The sequence below is a fragment of the Staurois parvus genome, unplaced genomic scaffold, assembly GCF_062004578.1.
Source record: "Staurois parvus isolate SC_StPar_1 unplaced genomic scaffold, SC_StPar_1.0 ptg000920l, whole genome shotgun sequence".
NCBI classification, from domain to species: domain Eukaryota; kingdom Metazoa; phylum Chordata; class Amphibia; order Anura; family Ranidae; genus Staurois; species Staurois parvus.
This window is the reverse complement of record NW_028318716.1, coordinates 655745-677966: the sequence shown is the minus strand read 5'-3', so window position 1 is coordinate 677966 and position 22222 is coordinate 655745. Positions and strand designations below refer to the sequence as shown.

At 47.2% G+C, this 22222-nt stretch overlaps 1 protein-coding gene across 1 annotated transcript in view; it reads left to right on the top strand.

The window, feature by feature from the left end:
* The window catches only part of LOC149442037 (rab GDP dissociation inhibitor alpha-like), a 66829-nt gene that overhangs the window by 30232 nt on the left and 14375 nt on the right, over nt 1–22222 (top strand). The window contains exons 3-11 of the mRNA XM_089656594.1: nt 3740–3847; nt 4089–4185; nt 6184–6318; nt 6700–6898; nt 8613–8744; nt 11252–11351; nt 13963–14134; nt 15946–16090; nt 20948–21002. Coding sequence (XP_089512720.1) covers nt 3740–3847; nt 4089–4185; nt 6184–6318; nt 6700–6898; nt 8613–8744; nt 11252–11351; nt 13963–14134; nt 15946–16090; nt 20948–21002 — 1143 coding nt within the window. The remainder of the gene's footprint in view (nt 1–3739; nt 3848–4088; nt 4186–6183; nt 6319–6699; nt 6899–8612; nt 8745–11251; nt 11352–13962; nt 14135–15945; nt 16091–20947; nt 21003–22222) is intronic.

Sequence of the window (22222 nt, the reverse complement as noted above, 5' to 3'; positions counted from 1 at the left end):
CCCTGCATTCACTATAACCAGTCTCCCCAGACTCTGTATTCACTATATCTGATCTTCCCGGACCCTGTATTCACTATATCTGGTCTCCCCGGACCCTGCATTCACTATATCTGGTCTCCCCGGACCCTGCATTCACTATATCCGGTCTCCCCGGACCCTGCATTCACTATATCCGGTCTCCCTGGACCCTGCATTCACTATATCCGGTCTCCCCGGACCCTGCATTCACTATATCCGCTCTCCCCGGACCCTGCATTCACTATATCCGCTCTCCCCGGACCCTGCATTCACTATATCCGCTCTCCCCGGACCCTGCATTCACCATATCCGCTCTCCCCGGACCCTGCATTCACTATATCCGCTCTCCCCGGACCCTGCATTCACTATATCCGGTCTCCCCGGACCCTGCATTCACTATATCTGGTCTCCCCGGACCCTGCATTCACTATATCCGCTCTCCCCGGACCCTGCATTCACTATATCCGCTCTCCCCGGACCCTGCATTCACTATATCCGCTCTCCCCGGACCCTGCATTCACTATATCCGGTCTCCCCGGACCCTGCATTCACTATATCTGGTCTCCCCGGACCCTGCATTCACTATATCTGGTCCCCCTGGACCCTGCATTCACTATATCCGCTCTCCCCGGACCCTGCATTCACTATATCCGCTCTCCCCGGACACTGCATTCACTATATCTGCTCTCCCCGGACCCTGTATTCACTATATCTGGTCTCCCCGGACCCTGCATTCACTATATCTGGTCTCCCACAGTACACACAACATGGAAATGCAATTATTTTAGTAAATATAAACTGATAAATACCTTTTCTCATCAGCAGTATATAACAGTCTTGTGACTTCTATCAGTGTCCAGCAGAGCACTGGTTAAAGCTTGTAGGAGGTGTTTTCATTCTCCTCTGATTGTCCTATGAGGCTGCAGGACCCCTGACCCTCTGTCTGGACAGCACTGATTGGTCCTGTGATGATCACATGCACTCTTCCAAGAAAAAAACCTCTCTAGCAATATGCACCAAACTGAGCATGTGCAGCTTGCCCCAAAGGCTCTGTTCTATCAGCAGATATACTGGGGACAATAGAAGAAGGAGAGGATCAGAGAAGACAGGATCAAACATCCTTTTTACACAATGCAAAGTTTTCACCCCTTAGGTTCCACAGTGAGTATAACAAGCATGCTTTACTACATATACAGACTGATTGTACAGCTGTGGGTTTAGTAACACTTTACCCACTTCAATAACGGGCACCCCTTCCTGCCCAGGCCAATTTTCAGCTTTCAGCGCTGTCGCACGTTGAATGACAATTGGGTGGTCCTGCAACACTGTACCCATATGAAATTTTTATAATTTGTTTTTCACACAAATAAGCTTTCTTTTGGTGGTATTTAATCACGGCTGAGTTTTTTTTTAATATTTTGCCAAAAAAAAAAAAATTTAGAAAAAAAATGTTTTTCCTTTGTTTCTGTTATAAAATTTTGCAAATAAATAGCCTTTCTTCATACAATTAGGTCAAAATATATTCTGCTACATTTCTTAGGTGAAATTAACCCAAATCAGTGTTTATTATTTAGTCTGTAAGAAAGTTATAGAGTCCACAAAATATGGGCTATATATATCTGACAATCAAATGAATCAATGCTGATGTACTGATGGCTTATCTAATTTCTTAAGGCCCGAAAACACAAGGACGGTACAAATACCGCCCACATGACTGCTTTTTGGAAAGTAGAGAGTCTATTGTATTTAGTAAGAGGCATGGCGAGTTTTTGGAAGTTATAACTTTTTTGTCACAATTTTTTGGAAAATGAAGAAATAAAAAAAGTTCACAATTTTTTTTAACATATTGTCACTAGTCCAATACAGCGTTATCATAGAACTACTCATATATCTAGAGACATCTGCAGACATAGCAGCATTGCCTGGAAGGGCAGAGTGCCCCCTCCAGGTTGGACTAATCCTCTCCTGGAAAAGGAGCTCAGTGTGATCACTGAATATATACAGTCCCCCAGCATGCCATTAGAGTCAGGCTCTCTGGGATAGGCCGGGGCTGAATCAATGTTCATGCTGTTATCTGCATAGCTCCACACTTATCATCCAGAAACCTCTGCAGATCTCTGGATGCAGAGGGAGCTATAAGACTGGCAGTAGCTGAATACACTGAGCAGAATGCAGCTTCATTGAATAGACTGAGCAAACTATCAAAACAAAAACACATACTAAATCTATCTATCTAAACCTAGAACCTATCTAGGAGGGCAATAGATAGATGGATAGATAGATAGATAGATAGATAGATAGATAGATAGATAGATAGATAGATAGATAGATAGATAGATAGATAGGGATGGGTGGGTGGATGGATGGATGGATATATAAATAGATAGATAAATAGATAGATAGATAGATAGATAGATAGATAGATAGATAGATAGATAGGGATGGGTGGGTGGATGGATGGGTGGATGGATGGATGGATGGATATATAAATAGATAGATAGATAGATAGATAGATAGATAGATAGGGATGGATGGATATATAAATAGATAGATAAATAGATAGATAGATAGATAGATAATAGATAGATAGATAATAGATAGATAGATGATAGATAGATAGATAGATAGATAGATAGATAGATAGATAATAGATAGATAGATAGATAGATAGATAGATAGATAGATAGATAGATAGATAGATAAATAATAGATAGATGGATGGATGGATGGATAGGGCCATGGGGGAATATATAGAGAGAGTGTGTGGAGAGATATACACTATATTGCCAAAAGTATTGGGGCCCCTGCCTTTCCACGCACATGAACTTTAATGGCTTCCCAGTCTTAGGCTGGCCATACACTATGCAATTTTCTGTTCAATTTCTGCCCAATTTCCTTTAGATTTACCTTCAACTATGTAGCGCAGGGACCTGCCTAATTGGATACAATTAAAAGATTTGTTAAGTTTAACCTCCTATTATATGGTTTTTGATAAATCTAAACCAAAAATCTCAAGAATATTGTATAACGTATGGCCAGCCTTAGTCCGTAGGGTTCAATATTGAGTTGGCCCCGCCCTTTGCAGCTATAACAGCTTCAACTCTTCTGGGAAGGCCGTCCACAAGGTTTAGGAGGGTGTCTATGGGAAGGTTGGACCATTCTTCCAGAAGCACATTTGTCAGGTCAGGCACTGATGTCGGGGGAGGAGGCCTGGCTCGCAGTCTGTGCTCTAACTCATCCCAAAGGTGTTCTATGGGGTTGAGGTCAGGACTCTGTGCAGGACAGTCAAGTTCCTCCACCTCAAACTCACTCCTCCATGTCTTTATGGACCTTGCTTTGTGCACTGGTGGGCAGTCATGTTGGAACAGGAAGGGGCCATCCTCAAACTCTTCCCACAAAGTTGGGAGCATGAAATTGTCCAAAGGATTTGTATTGCTCTCCATCCAGTTCTGTGATTTACACAGCTCTGCTCACACAGCACAGACCTGTCTAGCAGAGAGGGGACCTAAAACCTGCTGGATCAAGGAATACGGTAAGTAATATGGTTTCTTCCTCTACACCTTAGAGTTAACAAGTATTCAACTCTTGTGTTGTATTGGGGGGGGGGTGGAATCACTGCAAGGGTTTTTTTTTTCCATCTCAGATTTTGTCTTTAATATCCGCCTGGATTTCAGTGTTAAAATTCCTTAAAATTTAAAAGTACCTGTATTTCTTTCATCAGGAATGTGTGTTGTCTGGGATCATGTCCGTGAATGGCAAAAGAGTTTTGCATATAGATCAGAACAACTACTATGGGGGAGAAACGGCATCAATCACACCTCTAGAAGAGGTAGGTTCTTCATAATCATCCTTATCCTAAGGTTTCAGTGGAAGCTATTCATGAAACACCTGGTTATTCTCAATCTGTTATCTATCTATCTATCTATCTATCTATCTATCTATCTATCTATCTATCTATCCATCTATCTATTTCTATCTATCTATCTATCTATCTATCTATCTATCTATCTATCTATCTATCTGACTATAGGAGATTTTAGAAGTCATATATATTCTCCTCTCCTCCTCAGCTTTATCGAAGATTTGATGTGATTGGTCCTCCAGAGCCAATGGGCAGAGGTAGAGAGTGGAATGTAGATCTGGTCCCCAAGTTTCTTATGGCCAATGGTAAGGAAATATGATGTAGAATGGAGCAAACTCTGTTGTCTGACCTTCAAGGCATCATCAGAGGTCCCTGATAGCATTCATTCGAAAAGCATTTCTCGACCTTTTTAACCTAGAGAAAACATTGAAATAATTTTCAGGTCTCAGGGAAGCTCTGCTTAAGCTGATTGACCAGGGGTCAGTGGGAAAAGTGAAACTTACTTTGGAGGCCATTGGATAAAATGCCCCCTTTGGGGCATGGCCGGATCTAGGGAGGTGCTTGAGTTGGCTATGACCCCCCCTCAAGATTTTAGTTGTGCCCCCCCAAAGCCAACCCTAACCTGACACTGTACTGCCCTAACCTGACACTATAAAGCTACTATACTGTCCTAATCTGCGACTATACTACCCTGACCCGCCACCATGCTTCCCAGTCTAACACTATACCACCCTAATCAGATACTTTACTGTCCTAGCCTGACACTATACTGCCTTTGATTGACACTATACTGATCTCAGTTATGCGTTGTGTGATAAGGAGGAGTTCTGCTGCCTGTGCCCAGGCTGTGTGCAGTACAGGGATGGGAGAAGGAGCTGTGCCCCTGTCCTCTGCCCTACCTGCAGTGACCCCTATCTTCTGCCCTGCCACCAGTGACCCCTGTCGTCTGCCGTGCCAGCAGTGACCCCTGTCCTCCGCCCTGCCAGCAGTGACCCCTGTCCTCTGCCCTGCCACCAGTGACCCCTGTCTTCTGCCCTGCCAGTAGTGACCCCTGTCCTCTGCCCTGCCACCAGTGACCCCTGTCTTCTGCCCTGCCAGCAGTGACCCCTTTCCCCTGCCCTGCCAGCAGTGACCCATGTCCTCTGCCCTGCCACCAGTGACCCTTGTCTTCTGCCCTGCCACCAGTGACCCCTGTCTTCTGCCCTGCCACCAGTGACCCCTGTCTTCTGCCCTGCCACCAGTGACCCCTGTCTTCTGCCCTGCCAGCAGTGACTCCTGTCCTCTGTCCTACCAGCAGTGACCCCTGTCTTCTGCCCTGCCAGCAGTGACCCCTGTCTTCTGCCCTGCCAGCAGTGACCCCTTTCCCCTGCCCTGCCAGCAGTGACCCATGTCCTCTGCCCTGCCACCAGTGACCCCTGTCTTCTGCCCTGCCACCAGTGACCCCTGTCTTCTGCCCTGCCACCAGTGACCCCTGTCTTCTGCCCTGCCAGCAGTGACTCCTGTCCTCTGTCCTGCCACCAGTGACCCCTGTCTTCTGCCCTGCCAGCAGTGACCCCTTTTCTCTGCCCTGCCACCAGTGACCCCTGTCTTCTGCCCTGCCACCAGTGACCCCTGTCTTCTGCCCTGCCACCAGTGACCCCTGTCTTCTGCCCTGCCACCAGTGACCCCTGTCTTCTGCCCTGCCAGCAGTGACCCCTGTTCTCTGCCCTGCTAGCAGTGACCCATGTCCTCTGCCCTGCCAGCAGTGACTCCTGTCTACTGCCCTGCCAGCAATGACCCCTGACTTAGCCCTGCTGACTGCCCATTCTCTACTCCCCTGACATTTTTTACTGCACCCCCACATTGGACAGGCTAAATCCGGCCCTGCTTTAGGGTGGTAGTCAGAATAAAGCTAAAAAAACTATTGGTGCCATGCCACTGGCTCTGCCATGTGGCATTGGCTGCAAAATCCAGAAACCATCAAATGGGAAGTCAGTCAGCCACAGTTCAAGGAGTTCCAAGCGACCTCAGAAGGAACCCTGGAGCTCATGGAACCCTGGTTGAGAATGACTGCATTAGAAGGAACTTGTTAAGACAGCAATATATGCACTATTGCTGGGGAGGCGGAGGGGGGGGGGGCAGAGGTTACCGGAAGGATGGCAGTTGCTGTCTCGTCGTCTTTCATTGCGAGGGGCAAGGACACATACCATGGTCAAACCACATACCATATGTGGTGATGGTGGTTGGGGGTTTAATCAGAAACTGGTGGATGATTCTTGATTGCTTTACCTCTATGCGTTTGGCTTTTCTTCTGCTCCTGTTAGGACAGCTGGTGAAGATACTTTTATACACCGAAGTGACCCGATATATTGATTTTAAAGTAGTTGATGGAAGCTTCGTGTACAAATCTGGACGCATCCACAAGGTACCCTGCACAGAGGAAGAGGCACTGGTCTCAGGTAAGTGGGCATCTTCAGAAAAGTGTGATACCTTCTCTATTTGCATTGTGTTTTTTTCACCACACAAAAAAAATGGATACTGTAGTTACATGCTGGGGTTGATTTACTAAAACTGGAGAGTGCAAAATATGGTGCGGCTCTGCACAGAAACCAATCAGCTTCCAGGTCAAAGCTTAATTGAACAAGCTGACGTTAGAAGCTAGTTGACTATTTGGCTAGTTGACCATGCACAGCTGCACCAGACTTTGCACTCTCCAGTTTTAGTAAATTAATCCCAATGAGTCCATAAAAAAACCTTTCTTCACTTGGCACATTTGAAAGATATTGGCATCCATGGCCACTTTTTCGTTATTGACCTCTGCCGTTTTTTTACACATCTAGACTTATTAGGCATGTTTGAAAAAAGACGTTTCCGCAAGTTCCTACTCTTTGTGGTCAACTTAAATGAACACGACGTCAAGACCCACCAAGATATAGATCCCAGGAGGATGACTATGCGTGAAGTGTACCGGAAATTTGACCTCGGCCCCGACGTCATTTCATTTACTGGACATGCTCTGGCCTTGTACAGGAACGAAGAGTAAGTCATTTTAATTTTAATGGGGGTGACATGAAAGATTGAGTAAAAGGCTGTGTTCAATTTCACCCTACTCCCAACAGGATTGCAAATCCAGGCAAACAGCTAAATACACAGTTTAAATTCATATATGCAAAGGTGTGGGCGGGAGAGAGCCCGGGTGGTAGGCCCCCCGGAGGAAAGGAACGACACACAGGGGTCTGAAGTTGCAAGAAATGTACAGTATTGTGAAGAATGGTCCAACTGCACAGTCTATGCAAAGGCTTAAAATTAGCAGCAAAACTCATAATGATTGTACAGTACTTGCAGAGAGTGATGCTCAGAGACCGACAGCATCTGGTGCAGGAGGCGGCTGGTAGGCAGTATGCAGTGAAGAGCTAGTAGCAGAAAGGTTCCACACAGCAGCACTAGCGAACAGTCCCTATGCTGTCCCTACTCCTCTGGAACCTTTCCTTTATGCACACTCTCCCTGTCCCTGACCTAACCACACGTACAATGAGCGCCAACTGCAGTGAACCAGTGTTTTTGTATAAGCAGTGCCCTCATTAAAGATGGCCATAGGGGTCATCCGGGGCAGCAGCGTCCAATCGAACAGCTGCTCACCCGATGACAAGTGCGGAGGCCTAAGAGGAATGTCCATTCCCCACTCTTCCTATGTGGTGGTTGCAACAGTGCCACCTTTGCAGAGAGGGAAATATCTCCCCCTTCACCTCCCAGTGCCTGAAACATGCCTGTACGCAGGGGTGGACTGACCATTTGGGCCTGAGGGCCCAGGGTCAGTAGGGGGCCCCATGAGATGCCCCTAGTACCTTTCATAGGTTTTTTTGGGTGTGGTTTGAGTGTGGGTGAGGACACAGGGGACCCATGATCCCCTTTTGCCCCTGGGCCCCATGAGTTGTAGGTCCGTCCCTGCCTGTACGACAGCACTGTACTATATAATGGAGCCTTATTGACTGCAAGTGCAGAACTTCCCACTCCCAGCCTGATTACTGCTTTGTAGGGCATTTTGGTAAGATCATATAAGGAAGGGCAGTTTTTTAAGATATATTTACTGCTTTCTATAACTTCTACACCTGACCATCACACCACTATATGGCCAAACGTATGTGGACATCCCTCAAATTTTTTTAGTTCTGGTGTCTTCATTGAAAACTACTGTTTGTACTACAATGTACAAAGACATTTTAGACAATTGTGTGCTTCCAACCTTGTGGTAACTTTTCGGTTCCAGTATGACTGTACCCCTGTGTACAAAGCCAGATCCATAAAGACATGGATGGATACGTTAGGTGTTGAGGAATCCATGTGGCCAGCACAGAGTTCTGACCTCAACCCTACTGAACACCTTCAGGTTGAATTAGAACGTTGGTTGTGAGCTAGGTCTTCTCATCCAACATCAGAACTTGACCCCACAAATGTTCTTTTGACAGAATGGACACAAATTCCCCCAGACACCCTCCAAAATCTTGTAGATAGCCTTCTCAGAAAAGTAGAGGCAAAGAGGGACCAACTCCATAATAATGGCAATTGTTTTAGAATGGGATGTTCAACCAGCTCATATAGGTGTGATGTTCTGGTATCCCCAAACGTTTGGCCATGCAGCTTAGCAATGTCATTCATTAGCACAGAGGACCTTTCTAATATGCATAGCTACCTCATTTTAGCCATTAATCAATATTTCGAAAATTTTATCAGTACATTTTTTCCTTTTCTGCAGCTACTTGGATCAGCCATGTCTGGAAACCATAAACCGAATTAAGTTATACTATGAGTCCCTAATTAAATACAGTAAAAGCCCATACCTGTACCCTCTCTATGGTCTGGGGGAGCTGCCACAGGGATTTGCCAGGTAAGAACATTTCATCTTCTCTTTTATTTTCTGTGAAAATTTTTTAAAATAATTATGCTAATAATAGGGCTGTTTTGGTACAAGAACTGGTTCAGGATAGCTTTAAAGGAAAGGATTTTTTTCAACCCACAAAAGCCATGTAATCTCATTGCACCCTTAAAAAAACACAAAAACTACCTGCACATTGTACTGTGATGTTAAAACCTTACAAGTACAGAAAAATACCTGGTTACCCATTCAGAAATCCAGTGAACTTTTAACTTGGAACACCCCTCTAGGTAGCCAGGGGGCGTTAGTAGCTAATTTTTAGTTAGAAAGGCTGAGCAGCAGCCTGGGGAATAGTCAGCAGGGTCAAATTTGTGTCAGGGCTGAGAGGCTCTGCAAATTAGTACCTTGATACCTCCCCCTACTCTAGAATCTAGAGACGATTCTAGGAGCAGTGGGCAGGGCTGAGGAGGGGCTGATCTGCATACTTAGGGGATCCTGACCAATCCCCAGGCAGGAGGCTTGGCATGGGGTCAGGACAGCCCCTAAGTATGACTGAGCCTGCTCAGCAGCAGGACAGTTCGGGTGGAACATGTGAGGAAGGCTGATATGCAGGAGCCTGGGAGGGGGTCCAGTGGGAAGGGGCCTACTGTCAAGGTCCTACCTTTTCCCAGGGGTTATGCTGCTCCATGTGCTGGCATCCATCTTGGGTTTCTGCAAAGCATGGTGGGAGCCTTTTATGCTTTCAGGCCTCTGCGGTCCATCCCCCAGAGGGGTGTGGTTAATCACATTTAAGCCTGTTGCCTGCTCTTGCTCTTTGCATTCGTGTCTTGTATGATAGTGCTGTTGCAAGCTCTTGTTCTACTCTAGTGGCTCTCCTGGAAACTGACTCGGCTTTGTCTAAGACTATTCTCAGCCTTATCCCTTTATCTGACCTCCCATTGCTGAACCCGGCTTGTGACCCGTGTATTCTTGTCTACCGCTCTGTACTGTCTGTCCCGCTGTTATCGACCAGGCCTGTCCGACTACGCTATTGTTATCTGGTTCCTACCAGCTATACGCCATTGGCAATGACCATTACCGCAGCTGGGTTTACTCGGGGGCCGCGACCTGGTCCCTGGTTGCGTCAAGTCCATCCCCACCATCAGGGGCCCTGGTGAAAGGCAGCCTGGGGCTTAGACTCCGCGCCCTGAAGGACTCCGGTCTGTGGGTGGTGGTTGTCATCAGTCGGTGCGTGACCCTGCCATTAGGCCTGCCTGTCCATTCCTCAGCTCCTGCCCTGACACCTACCTGCAGGCTGTGACCTGGACAGGAGGATTGCTCAGCCTCACCAGTCCCTGGACAGAGGACTACCTGGGCAGCCAGGAAAAGAGTCAGCCCAGCAGAAGGCCTGAAGGCAGCTACCAACCTAAACCAGCTCACAGGAAAGAGGCTGAGTGAGTAATACTACACCCCCCTAGGCCAGCTAAAGGGTGGAAACCTGATTAGCTCCTTACCAGGGACTGTTCATTTTAAAGAGGCAGGCACTCCCCTCCCCCTCCCCCTCCCCAGGGATTCCTCCAGACAGCTGGGTAAAGAAGAGGATTTATCTAGGGTCTAGGTTGGTACACCAGGAGAGGCTGGAGAGCTCTCCCAGAAGAGTTTTGACGAAAAAAGATTTGAATATAGTTGACGGGAAGTTGACCTCAGTTTACAGTTCCTTGGGCATCCCATGTATCCCTTAACCCCATCCAAGTTTTATTACCCCTAATAACATCCCAAAAAAAAACAAGCTCGAGGACTGTTTACTGTCTCTGGAATGCAAGTCCGTGTTGCCTTGTTTTGCAGGACTATAGGGGGACCCAAATCTCTAGTGACTCCTAAGGGGTTAGTACAGCAAACTCTATTTTGAAGGTTGACAACACTGCCTCTGGTGTACCGGAATCCCTTGTCAGCCCTGCCGAGTTCTCCCCTGCTGGACTACAGAACTCTGCCTATACCACATCCCTCCCTGTCCCTCTATACATTGATTTGTTTTCCAACAACTTAATGCCACACCCCTGACTCCCAAGAGCCTGCCCATGCGCTGTGTGCTGGCAAAGGATTCTTGTGAGATGTAGTTCTGAGGGAGTGTCTAGGGGCTGACTAACAACTCATAGGGCCCCCAGGCAATAGGGGATCATGGGGCCACTGTATCCTCACCCACACTCAAACCACACCCAAAAAAGCCTATGAAAGGTACCAGGGGCATCTCATGGGGCCCCCTACTGACCCTGGGCCTTCAGGCAGTGCCCGAGTTCCTGAATGGTCAGTCAGCCTCTGGGTGTGTCTATCTCAATAGAATCTGTCCACCCAGAAGCTGCCTCCGCACACATTTTACAAGCCTGGTGGTGGTATTACAGGGCTTGATAAAAGCTGGTTTATACTACAGACACAAGGTAAAGAAAATAAAATAATGCTGGAACATGATCTAGAGAAGCAAAGAAAGTTTTAGAGGAGACTTGTCTATACAAATCATTAAATTTCACATTTACCTCTTCTAGGCTGAGCGCTCTGTATGGAGGAATCTATATGCTCAACAAACCCGTAGACGAGATCTTAATGGAAAAGGGGAAAGTAGTTGGTGTACGGTCTGAAGGAGAGGTAAGAATGTGCCATCACCTTTGTATGATTGTGTTATCCCCTTTTTTCTGCTCATCCTTTGGGGTCTGATGGAAGGCAACCAAATGTGAGAAATGCATAGGTTTCTATTGCAGGTTTCCTTCTGAAAATGTTAGTCATAAGTTGCATATGGAAGATTTGTAGAATGGTCTGTCATGGATCAGCCTCTCAACCTTTTTACCCCAGAGAAACCCTAAATATATTTTTTATGGTCTCGGATAACCTCTGCTTAAAGTGGAACTTCGCCCTCTCAGTCAACATTGATTATTTTTAATCCTTATGCTGCTAGCATTAGTAAATAGGAAGGTATGTCATATTTACTTGTTTTAAACTTTTTTTTTTTTTTTACATTTCTTCAGTTACTTCCAGATTTCCAGGCCTAGGCAAATTATATCATACGTCCCAGGGGTCTTCAGGAGGGGAGGAGGGGTGTTAGGGATCCGGGTATGACCAGAAATGTGTCGACTGACACAGGGAAGTAGCAGGCTTCAGGAACACAGGCGTAGTCAGGGCTGGAGAGGTGGAATGGTCAGGCGGGCCGTAAGGTACTGTCAGGCACCGCCCGGCGGAATCTCTAGTGACCCACAGACCAGGATTCCCCAGGGCGCGGAGTCTAAGCCCCAGTCTGCCTTTTCACCAGAGCCCCTGATGGTGGGGATGGACTTGGCGCAGGACTGAGACCAGGTCGCGGCCCCTGAGTGCACCCAACTGTGGTAGAGGGGTCCACCGAGGGTATGTACCGGGGGAAAGCCTGATGTGAAGGGGCTGGCAGGTATGGACAGTAGTGACTGGATCTGTGCGGGATGGATCGTCTGGGTAGCATCAGGCGTAGTCAGGCAGGCCAGGTCAGCAACGTGCGGGCAGCGAGGTACCGGAGGAGCAGGCAGAGAATAGTCAGGGTCACAAGCCGGGTTCAGTAACTCACGGGCAGCACGGTACAGAGGATCAGGCAGAAGGATGGTCAGGCAAGCCAGGGGTTCAACAGGAGACGGTCAGCAGAGGTCAGGATCAAAGGAGGGTCAGCAACTAGGCAGGAACACAGGATACCAGGTACAGGGGCTCATGGGAAACATACACCAAGGCCCTGATCACAGGCCTGGTCATTCCTTAAATACACCTCCTGCAATCAGCCCCAGCTGTTGGCTGACTGCAGGAGTGAGCTTCTGGCTGCTGAGAGCACCCGCTGGCCAGCCCTGGTACTGCAGCCCACATGGCAGGTGAGTCCCACCACCAATGGTGAATCCATTCCTGACAAGGGGTTTTCCTAGCTAAGCACACCCTCCTGCTGACATACCCTGAGCTAAGGGCAAATGGATTCCAGGAAGTAAATGCTACATGAATCTTCTGCCTTTTCTCAAGATGGCCACAGCCACAAATGCTAGAGGGTGTGTTTCAAAATGATTTCTCATGGATGGATGGGGGAATTTGTTTAAAATATTAAAAATGAATTAATCAGCGTTTTTGGTTTGTGGTGCTTAGATGCAGTTCAGCTTTAAATATTTTTATCTGGGGATTTTGGGCAGGATACCCTTTACAATGGTGGTCAGTAGGAAGAATGCCCCCCCTCAAAATTGTGGTGAAAATGCCACTCTTACAGACAGCTAAAAACATCATTGGTGCCCAGGGGCGGACTGACAACTCATGGGGCCCCCGGGCAATAGGGGATCATGGGGCCCCTGTGTCCTTGCTCAAAAACTCAAAAAAGCCTATGCAAAAGGTACCAGGGGCATCTCATGGGGCCCCCTACTGAACCCGGGCCCTCGGGCAGTGCCCGAGTTTCCAAATGGTCAGTCCGCCCCTGTTGGTGCTATAAGACTGGCACTGCCAAGTGGATTTGGACCCAGGAATTATGCAGGCAGAGGTTGTTAGGGGTTCCTTGAGTTGTGACTGACCTCCTGAGCAAAAATTTGGGAGGTCAGCCACAACTCAAGGAACCACTAGCAACCTCTGGAGGAACCGTAAGGTTCCATGGAACCCTGGTTGAGAATGGCTATCATAGACTATTCTACAACCCTATGCCCCTCAAAGGAATCCAAGAAAATGTTTTTTTTTACGGCAAATCAGATTTTTTTTTCCATCCATAAAGGAAGGGATTCTTTATGGTAAAAATGGATAAAGCAAACCTGTCCTTTGCCTATCCGGTTAGATTGCAGTCTGTGTCTCTACATGGACCCATGCGGTCACAAGGCCCAAGCAACTACTGTACTTGCTTTTTAAAAGGCTTTTTTTAACTTTTGCTCAAAAATATACACTGTGAACCAGGGGCGGACTGACCACTGGGGAACTCGGGCACTGCCCAAGGGCCCGGGGTCAGTAGGGCGCCCCATGAGATGTCCCTGGTACCTTTAATAGACTTTTTTGGGTGCGGTTTGAGTGTGGGTAAGGACACAGGGGGCCCCATGATCCCCTATTGCCCGGGGGCCCCATGAGTTGTCAGTCCACCCCTGCTGTGAACTTATAGTCAGTTTAGTAGGCTTGAGTGGGAACCGAGACGAGGACTCCAGTAATATTTGTCACCAGGGCCCTGTGGTCTTTTTATTTTCATTTGTATTACTTCTGGTGAAAGTTGACAATGTCGGTTCTTCCCTTACAGATCGCTCACTGTAAACAGCTCATCTGTGACCCCAGTTATGTTCCCGATCAAGTAAAGAAAGTTGGTCAAGTGATAAGAGTCATTTGCATCCTCAGCCATCCAATCAGGAACACCAATGAGTGCACATCTTGCCAAATCATCATCCCCCAGACGCAGGTCAACAGGAAATCAGGTCAGACAGAGCACATACCTACGTTATAAAGTGCCTATCACCTTAGAGTGACCCCGCCACTAGGGTGAAATAATTAATCCAGAAGCACCCTGTAACAGAGATTAGGAGGTTAAAGTAGGTTAATTTTACTCACTTTTCTGGGAGGCTCCAATCTTTGCTCTGTTGAAGAGCTATGGTGGCCACTTGCATCCAAGACTTCCTGTAAGGACATAGCCGCCAGTAGGTGGAGCCACATTACACAGAGGGATTTAGCTTCTGACACACCTGGAAGTGTCGGCTACCTGCAAAAACTAGTTCTTGAACAGAAGGGAGATTTTCATCACTGCTCCCCGTGCTGTAAATCTAACTACTTTTATTGTATGGGGTACATGTGGCTTAAAGCCCATCTCTGAGAAAATGTTGTGCCTCCCTGTCCCTCCTTCTCACCCTCCCCCCATCCATTTACATGCCTTTTTTTTTTTCAAAAACCCTGACCAACAACTTTTACTATCGGAGTCTGCCACCACATACCCTTGCTGGTGCCACTTCTTGAAGTAAAGACCGGTGATTCAGCCCTGAAGCCAGGGATGAACGGTCCTGTCGTTGTGACGTTATCCTGCACCAAAGTCTTCTGAGACTTCAAAGACTCAGGATATGGTGTGTCACATGACCATAGATTTGAACAAGTAAAGGGGGCTTTTAGGTATTTTTTTCCTTTTTTATACGACTATTAGTTAGATGAAGGGGAAGGGCTTTGATAGCAATTTATTTCCCTTAACTGCCATGTGTGGGTGGTCCCTACTTATATGGAAGCAAGGTCTGTGCAGGATCAACCTTGCAAAGTAGATGTGATGAGTGGTCCCTCCAAATTTAGAGGTGGGGATCTGGGCAGGACCAACCTGTAAATTGACTATACTCACAAAAAGGGCATCGACAGATGCAAACAGCAGGTGGGATTAACATTTTTTTTGGAATCTGGGACCACAGTGTTGGCAGGTATGTGACACCCATCATCTTGGTACGAAGTAAGAATTTCACTCATTAGGAGATACCAAAAAAACATGGTAAAGTCCAATTAAAAATATTAGATGATTAAAATCAGAACTCTGAGCAAAAATTTGATTTCACCATGCAGCGGGACTGTTTCCCCCACTGCATAGGTCAACTGTGCTCTTTATTTTTTTCAAGGGGTGAGCACAAAGCTCATACTCACCTGATCCGCTGATGCTTCGTAAAACTACGCTCCCCCATGGTTCAGTGGTGGACTGTTCCTGTCTATAGAGCGTGCATTGAGCATGCTGACATCAGGAACAGTCCATTTACAAGAACGCTGGACTGCAGGGGGGCAGGAGCCAAAGGGATCAGTCTTGTGTGGGTAGGATCGGTGGGTCAGGTAAGTATATCTCAGCTGTCCTCTCACCTAGGATAAAACCCAGGCCTCCTACTGACCCTGGGCCCTCAGGCAGTGCCCGAGTTTCCAAATGGTCAGTCCGCCCCTGGTTCCTACATTGAATACAAAGTTGTTCGTCCATATTACAGAATTCCATAAAAAGAGGCTTCTTCCTCTTCCCTGAATAATATTGCTATACATTACCTGCAAAGCATTGATTTAAAATGAGAAATCTTTACCGCTACGCCATCTCCCATAGGATACACATTCTCAAAGGACGACTATAAATATGATTTGTTATATTAATTAATCTATGGGCTTGTCTTCCAAAACTGGCCACAACAGATCCGCTGCAGCCCATCCTCTCTAGAGTGTTCCCATGTATTATTTATAGCAGGGGGTGATTATAACTGCAATCTGTCGTATATTTCTCCTGGCTCAGATATCTACGTGTGCATGGTTTCTTGTTCGCACTGCGTGGCATCAGACGGGAAGTATGTCGCTATAATTAGCACGACGGTAGAAACTGAGAATCCGGAGAGTGAAATCCAGCCGGCGCTAGAACTCCTGGAACCCATTGATCAGAAGTAAGTGGAACCGCTAGGGCAATGGGGCTCATTCGGGGATAAGTGTTTATTATGGAGCCAGTAGACCTGCAATGTTGGGAGCCCTAAGTAACACACCTCTGCTAGGGTCACCTATATTACATATAACTTGATTTCCTGACTCCAACCTGGCTTAGAATGTTGTGACAACGTGCAAAGAACTGTACATGAGAAGACTATTCCTACCAGTGATGGAACATGTGCCCAATATGCTATATATAGGGAAAATCCACCTCATGGTCACTGCTGCCTTTAGGCAGATGCCTACTGTGCCTAATGCTACAATGGGCTCATTGTGTACATGGAGGAAACAAAACACCGGTGTATTTAGGTTTACAGTTTACAAAATATATACAGTTTTATATATATATATATATGTGTGTGTATATACCTTGTATATATATATATATTATTATTATACAGGATTTATAAAGTGCCAATAGTTCGCTCAGCGCTGTACATTACAAAGGGGGACAGAACATGTGACAGAACAATACCAATACAATGCAAAACATGAGGGGATCGAGGGCCCTGCTCTTTCGAGCTTACAATCTAGGAGGGAGGGGTATATATATATATACATGTGTGTATGTATATATACAGTATATATATAAAATCAGAATCTGAATCAGCTATGTTAGCCAGCATACAAGGGTACAAGGAATTTGACAGCAGTTCAAGGTTTAAAAGTTTGAAACTACTTTTGGTGTAATTTGATAAACATGTATGCATATGTATGCACCCAGCCACCCCCACAAACATACCCACACCCATTTAGATAACAATGCAATGTGTCATACACCCGCTTTCTATATACTGTGTGTATATATATATAAACCTAAAACATGAGAAGGTATCTGTTATTGCATTCATTAGGCAGAAAAGCCTCTTTAGTGTGCCTCTCTGATTTAGTTCTTAGGTACTTTGTTATTATGGCCAGACTTTTGCTGACTTAAAGTGTTACTAAACCCCGGACCCTGCATTCACTATATCCAGTCTCCCCGGACCCTGCATTCACTATATGCGGTCTCACCGGACCCTGAATTCACTGTATGTGGTCTCCCTGGACCCTGCATTCACTATATCCAGTCTCCCCGGACCCTGCATTCACTATATGCGGTCTCCCTGGACCCTGCATTCACTATATCCGGTCTCCCTGGACCCTGCATTCACTATATCCAGTCTCCCCGGACCCTGCATTCACTATATGCGGTCTCCCTGGACCCTGAATTCACTATATGTGGTCTCCCTGGACCCTGCATTTACTATATCCAGTCTCCCCGGACCCTGCATTCACTATATGCGGTCTCCCTGGACCCTGCATTCACTATATACGGTCTCCCTGGACCCTGTATTCACTATATCCAGTCTCCCCGGACCCTGCATTCACTATATGCGGTCTCCCTGGACCCTGAATTCACTATATGTGGTCTCCCTGGACCCTGCATTCACTATATGCGGTCTCCCTGGACCCTGCATTCACTATATGCGGTCTCCCTGGACCCTGCATTCACTATATGCGGTCTCCCTGGACCCTGCATTCACTATATGCGGTCTCCCTGGACCCTGCATTCACTATATCTGGTCTCCCCAGACCCTGCATTCACTATATCCAGTCTCCCTGGACCCGGCATTCACTATATTTGGTCTCCCCGGACCCTGCATTCACTATATCTACTCTCCTGGACCTGCATTCACTATATCCGCTCTCCCCGGACCCTGCATTCACTATATCCAGTCTCCCAGGACTCTGCATTCACTATATCTGCTTTCCCCGAACCCCGCATTCACTATATCTGGTCTCCCCGGACCCTGCATTCACTATATCCAGTCTCCCTGGACCCGGCATTCACTATATTTGGTCTCCCCGGACCCTGCATTCACTATATCTGCTCTCCCTGGACCTGCATTCACTATATCCGCTCTCCCTGGACCCTGCATTCACTATATCCAGTCTCCCAGGACTCTGCATTCACTATAACTGCTCTCCCAGAACCCTACATTCCCTATATCTGGTCTCCCTGGACCCTGCATTCACTATATCTGGTCTCTCCAGACCCTGTATTCACTATATCTGATCTCTCTGGACCTGCATTCACTATATCCAGTCTCCCAGGACCCTGCATTCACTATATCTGTTCTCCCCGCACCCTGCATTCATTATATCCGGTCTCCCCGGACCCCGCATTCACTATATCCGGTCTCCCCAGACCCTGTATTCACTATATCCGGTCTCCCCGGACCCTGCATTCACTATATCCGCTCTCCCTGGACCCTGCATTCACTATATCTGGTCTCCCCGGACCCTGCATTCACTATATCTGGTCTCCCACAGTACACAGAACATGGAAATGCAATTATTTTAGTAAATATAAACTGCTAAATACCTTCTCTCATCAGCAGTATATAGCAGTCTTGTGACTATCAGTGTCCAGCAAAGCACTGGTTAAAGCTTGTAGGAGGAGTTTTCATTTCCTGTCACTGTCCTATGAAACTGACCCTCTGTCTGGACAGTGCTGATCGGCCCTGTGCTGGTCACATGCACTCTCGCAAGAAACAAAAAAAAACCTCTCTAGCAATACACTCCAAACTGAGCATATGCAGCTTGTCCCCAAGGCTCTGTTCTATCAGGAGATAAGTCAGGGACAGTCAAAGAAGGGGAGGATCAGAGAAGAAAGGATCCAACAGCCTTTTTACACAATGTAGAGGATTAACCCCTTAGGTTCCACAGCAAGTATAACAAGCACGCTTTACTGCATATACAGACTGATTGTACTGCTGTGGGTTTAGTAACACTTTAATGAATATGTACAGCATATCAGAGGCGCTGGATTCAACTTGTAATAAGCTCATTAGCAGGACATCCATACATCAGACATGATATCACCCAGAAGCCATATTTATAATTGCAGTGAAAGAGAAAAGAACAACGCCTCAAAGTGTAGACTTTTTAGAATTTTAATGGTGAATAAAGTAGGCAACTCACATAACTTAGTAGAATAATAGGCTCATTATGAAAGTATCGGTGAAGGGACCACCATTCCATGAGGGGTGGACGCTGGAGTAATCCGGGGGTGCAGTTGACAAGGAATGAGGATGCTGGTCGGCACCTCTGCTGTTGCGAGATGGTAGCTGGAATGTAGCCCTGGGATACAACGTCTGGCGTAATGACGTTACTGAGGATGTGCAACGTGTTTCTGAGAAGATGATGGGCAGGTGCGCTCCTTTCTCAAGCTAAAGCTACGTTTGCCATGGTGAGGCAAACTAAAGTTTGAGAAAGGAGCGCGTCTGTCCATCACGGACATTGCGCATTCTCAGAAACACGTCACACATCTTCAGGGACGTCATTACGCCAGACATTGTGTCTCAGGGCTTGGGTTCCAGCTACCATCTCGGAACAGCAGAGGTGCCAGCCAGCTGCCTTGTTCCTTGTTAACTGCACCCCCTGGTCACTCCAGGATCCACCCCTTGTGTAATGGCGGTCCCTTCACCGATACTTTCATGAACAGCCTAGTGTTCTACTATGCAATGTGAGTTGCCTACTTTGTCCGCCGTTAAAATCCTAAAAAGTCTACACTTAGAGGCGCTGTTTTTTCTCTTTCATTACATGTCTCAGAGCCAGCTTCTGCTTTTATATACGGCCTGCCATTAGTGGATGGACTTTTTACCATGACAACCATTCTACTAGACGTAACGTATATATCTGTTCATATGGACTTTGAACTGTTTGAGCTTTTCACCAGTGCTCCATGCATCTAATTTTACCCTCTACTACATATTTATAATTGCCCGTGTTGTGGCCTGTTCGTACCAACTGCCGCTTTACAACACAGTGGTTGGTGTGCAGTGCAATGCAGCAGGATAACTGCAGTGCTGATTATGGCGCATCGCACTGTTCACTTTTTTTTTTTAATGAACTTTATGAAATGTCACACAGTGACACGGTGAATTGATTCACACTGCGCTGCACAGGAAAAAAAAATGACCTGACATACTTTTTCCAGCACACGCCGCCCACCTAGTGGCGTCCCGAGGCAGGTGTGGGGGGTGCTCGCCGCACCGGGTGACACCTACTGCACGGGGTGACACCGGACCCGCTCCACGAAAAGGTAAGTTGTAAAGCAAGCCGACGATCCCCGCAAGATGGATCAGATCTGCTGATTGAGCATAATGGATCAGAGTCCGATCCATTATGCTCCCCAATGCGCAGATCCGATTTATCCTGCGGGGATCGTCGGCTTGCTTTACAACTTACCTTTTCGTGGAGCGGGTCCGGTGTCACCCCGTATAGGTTGCACGCCGACGATCCCCGCAAGATGGATCGGATCTGCAGATTGGGGAGCATAATAGATCAGACTCCAATCCATTATGCTCAATCCGCAGATCTGATCCATTCTGCGGGGATCGTCGGATTGGGTGTCACCAAGTGTTATCGCACCGGGTGACACCAACCCTAGAGACGCCCCTGTGCCCACCCACTACTGCAACCCCACATAGGAGACAAGGCATTTTGCCTTGCCTTGTGGTGGGACTGGGATGAAGCAGATACCCAACGCAGTTCCACCCAGGGGCGGACTGACAACTCATGGGGCCCCCGGGCAAAGGAACTTATGGGGCCCGTGTCCTTGCCCACTCTCAAACCACACCCACAAAAGCCTATGAAGGGTACCAAGGGCATCTCATGGGGTCATTACTGACCCTGGGCCCTCGGGCAGTGCCTGAGTGCCTAAATGGTCAGTCCGCCACTGGTCCCACCACACCTGATGTGAACAACCCCTTTTGTCTGAGTTTGTATAACCTATTAGAAAGTCAGAAAAATTAATGAATTTTTTTTTTCAGGTTCGTCTCCATTAATAACCTGTATGTCCCAAAGCATGATGGAACAAAGAACCAGGTGAGAGCCCCCCTGTGTAAATGTATTTTCATCTACATGGACGTATTTGCAGAATTTTGGTCATTGTTTATGTAGCACTACCCTCTTAGGAGTTGCTAAAGTTTTGGGTCCCCCTATAATCCTGCACAGCCAAGCAACATGCATTTTGTTCAGACTTGCATTCCAGCTTGCATAGGGGAGACAGTAAACAGTCCTTGAGCTTGGTTTTTAAGTTTTAAGTTTTATTAGGGGTATCTGAAATTGGATGGGGTATGGGAAGTATGGGATGCCCAAGGAACAGTAAATTGAGGACAATTTCCTGGCAAATATGTTCAAGTCTTTTTAAAGCAAAGGTTCTTTCTAGGAGAGCTCTCCAGCCTCTTCTGGTGTAGCACCCAGGGGCAGACTGACCATTTGGAAACTCGGGCACTGAGATGCCCCTGGTACCTTTTTCATAGGCTTTTTTAAGTTTGGGCAAGGACACAGGGGCCCCATGATCCCCTATTTCCCGGGGGCCCCATGAATTGTCAGTTCGCCCCTGGTAGCACCCCAGACTCAAGATGAATCCTCTTCTCATCCAGCTTTCTGGAGGAAATCCCTGGGCAAGGGGATCAAATGCCTGCCACTTTAAGTTGAAACAGTCCCAGGTAAAGGGCTAGTCAGGTTTCCCACCAGAATGCCCCTTCCCCCTAACTGGCCCAAGGCGTGAAAGATTACTCACTCTTTCTCTCCTGTGTGCATGTTTGGTTGATGGCTGCCTTCAGGCCTTCTGCTGGGCTGACTCCTTCCCTGCCAGGTGGTCCTCTCTCAGGGACACCTCAGGTTGAGTGATCCTCCTTTCCAACAACCCTGCCTGGAGGTAGGCTCCTTCTCACTGAGCCCCTTCCCACACCTCTGCATCTCAGCCTTCTCTACATCTTCCCCCTGAACTCTCCTGCCTCTGAGCAGGTTCAATCGCTCTTAGGGGGTGTCCTGACCCCATGCCAAGCCTCCTGCCAGGGGATTGGCCAGCTCTTCCTCACCCTCACCCACTGAGTTCTAGAGACTTCTCCAAGTCTCTAGATCAGGGGGAGGTATCAGTGAGCTGATCTACAGAGCCTCTCAGCCATGGATAGCCCAAATTTGACCCCTCTGACTAACACCCAGGCTGCTATTCAGCCTTCTAACTAAAAAAAAATAATTAGCCAGCTCCCCCTAGCTAATTAGGAGGGTGCAACAGTTATAACTCCAGACATCTGTGC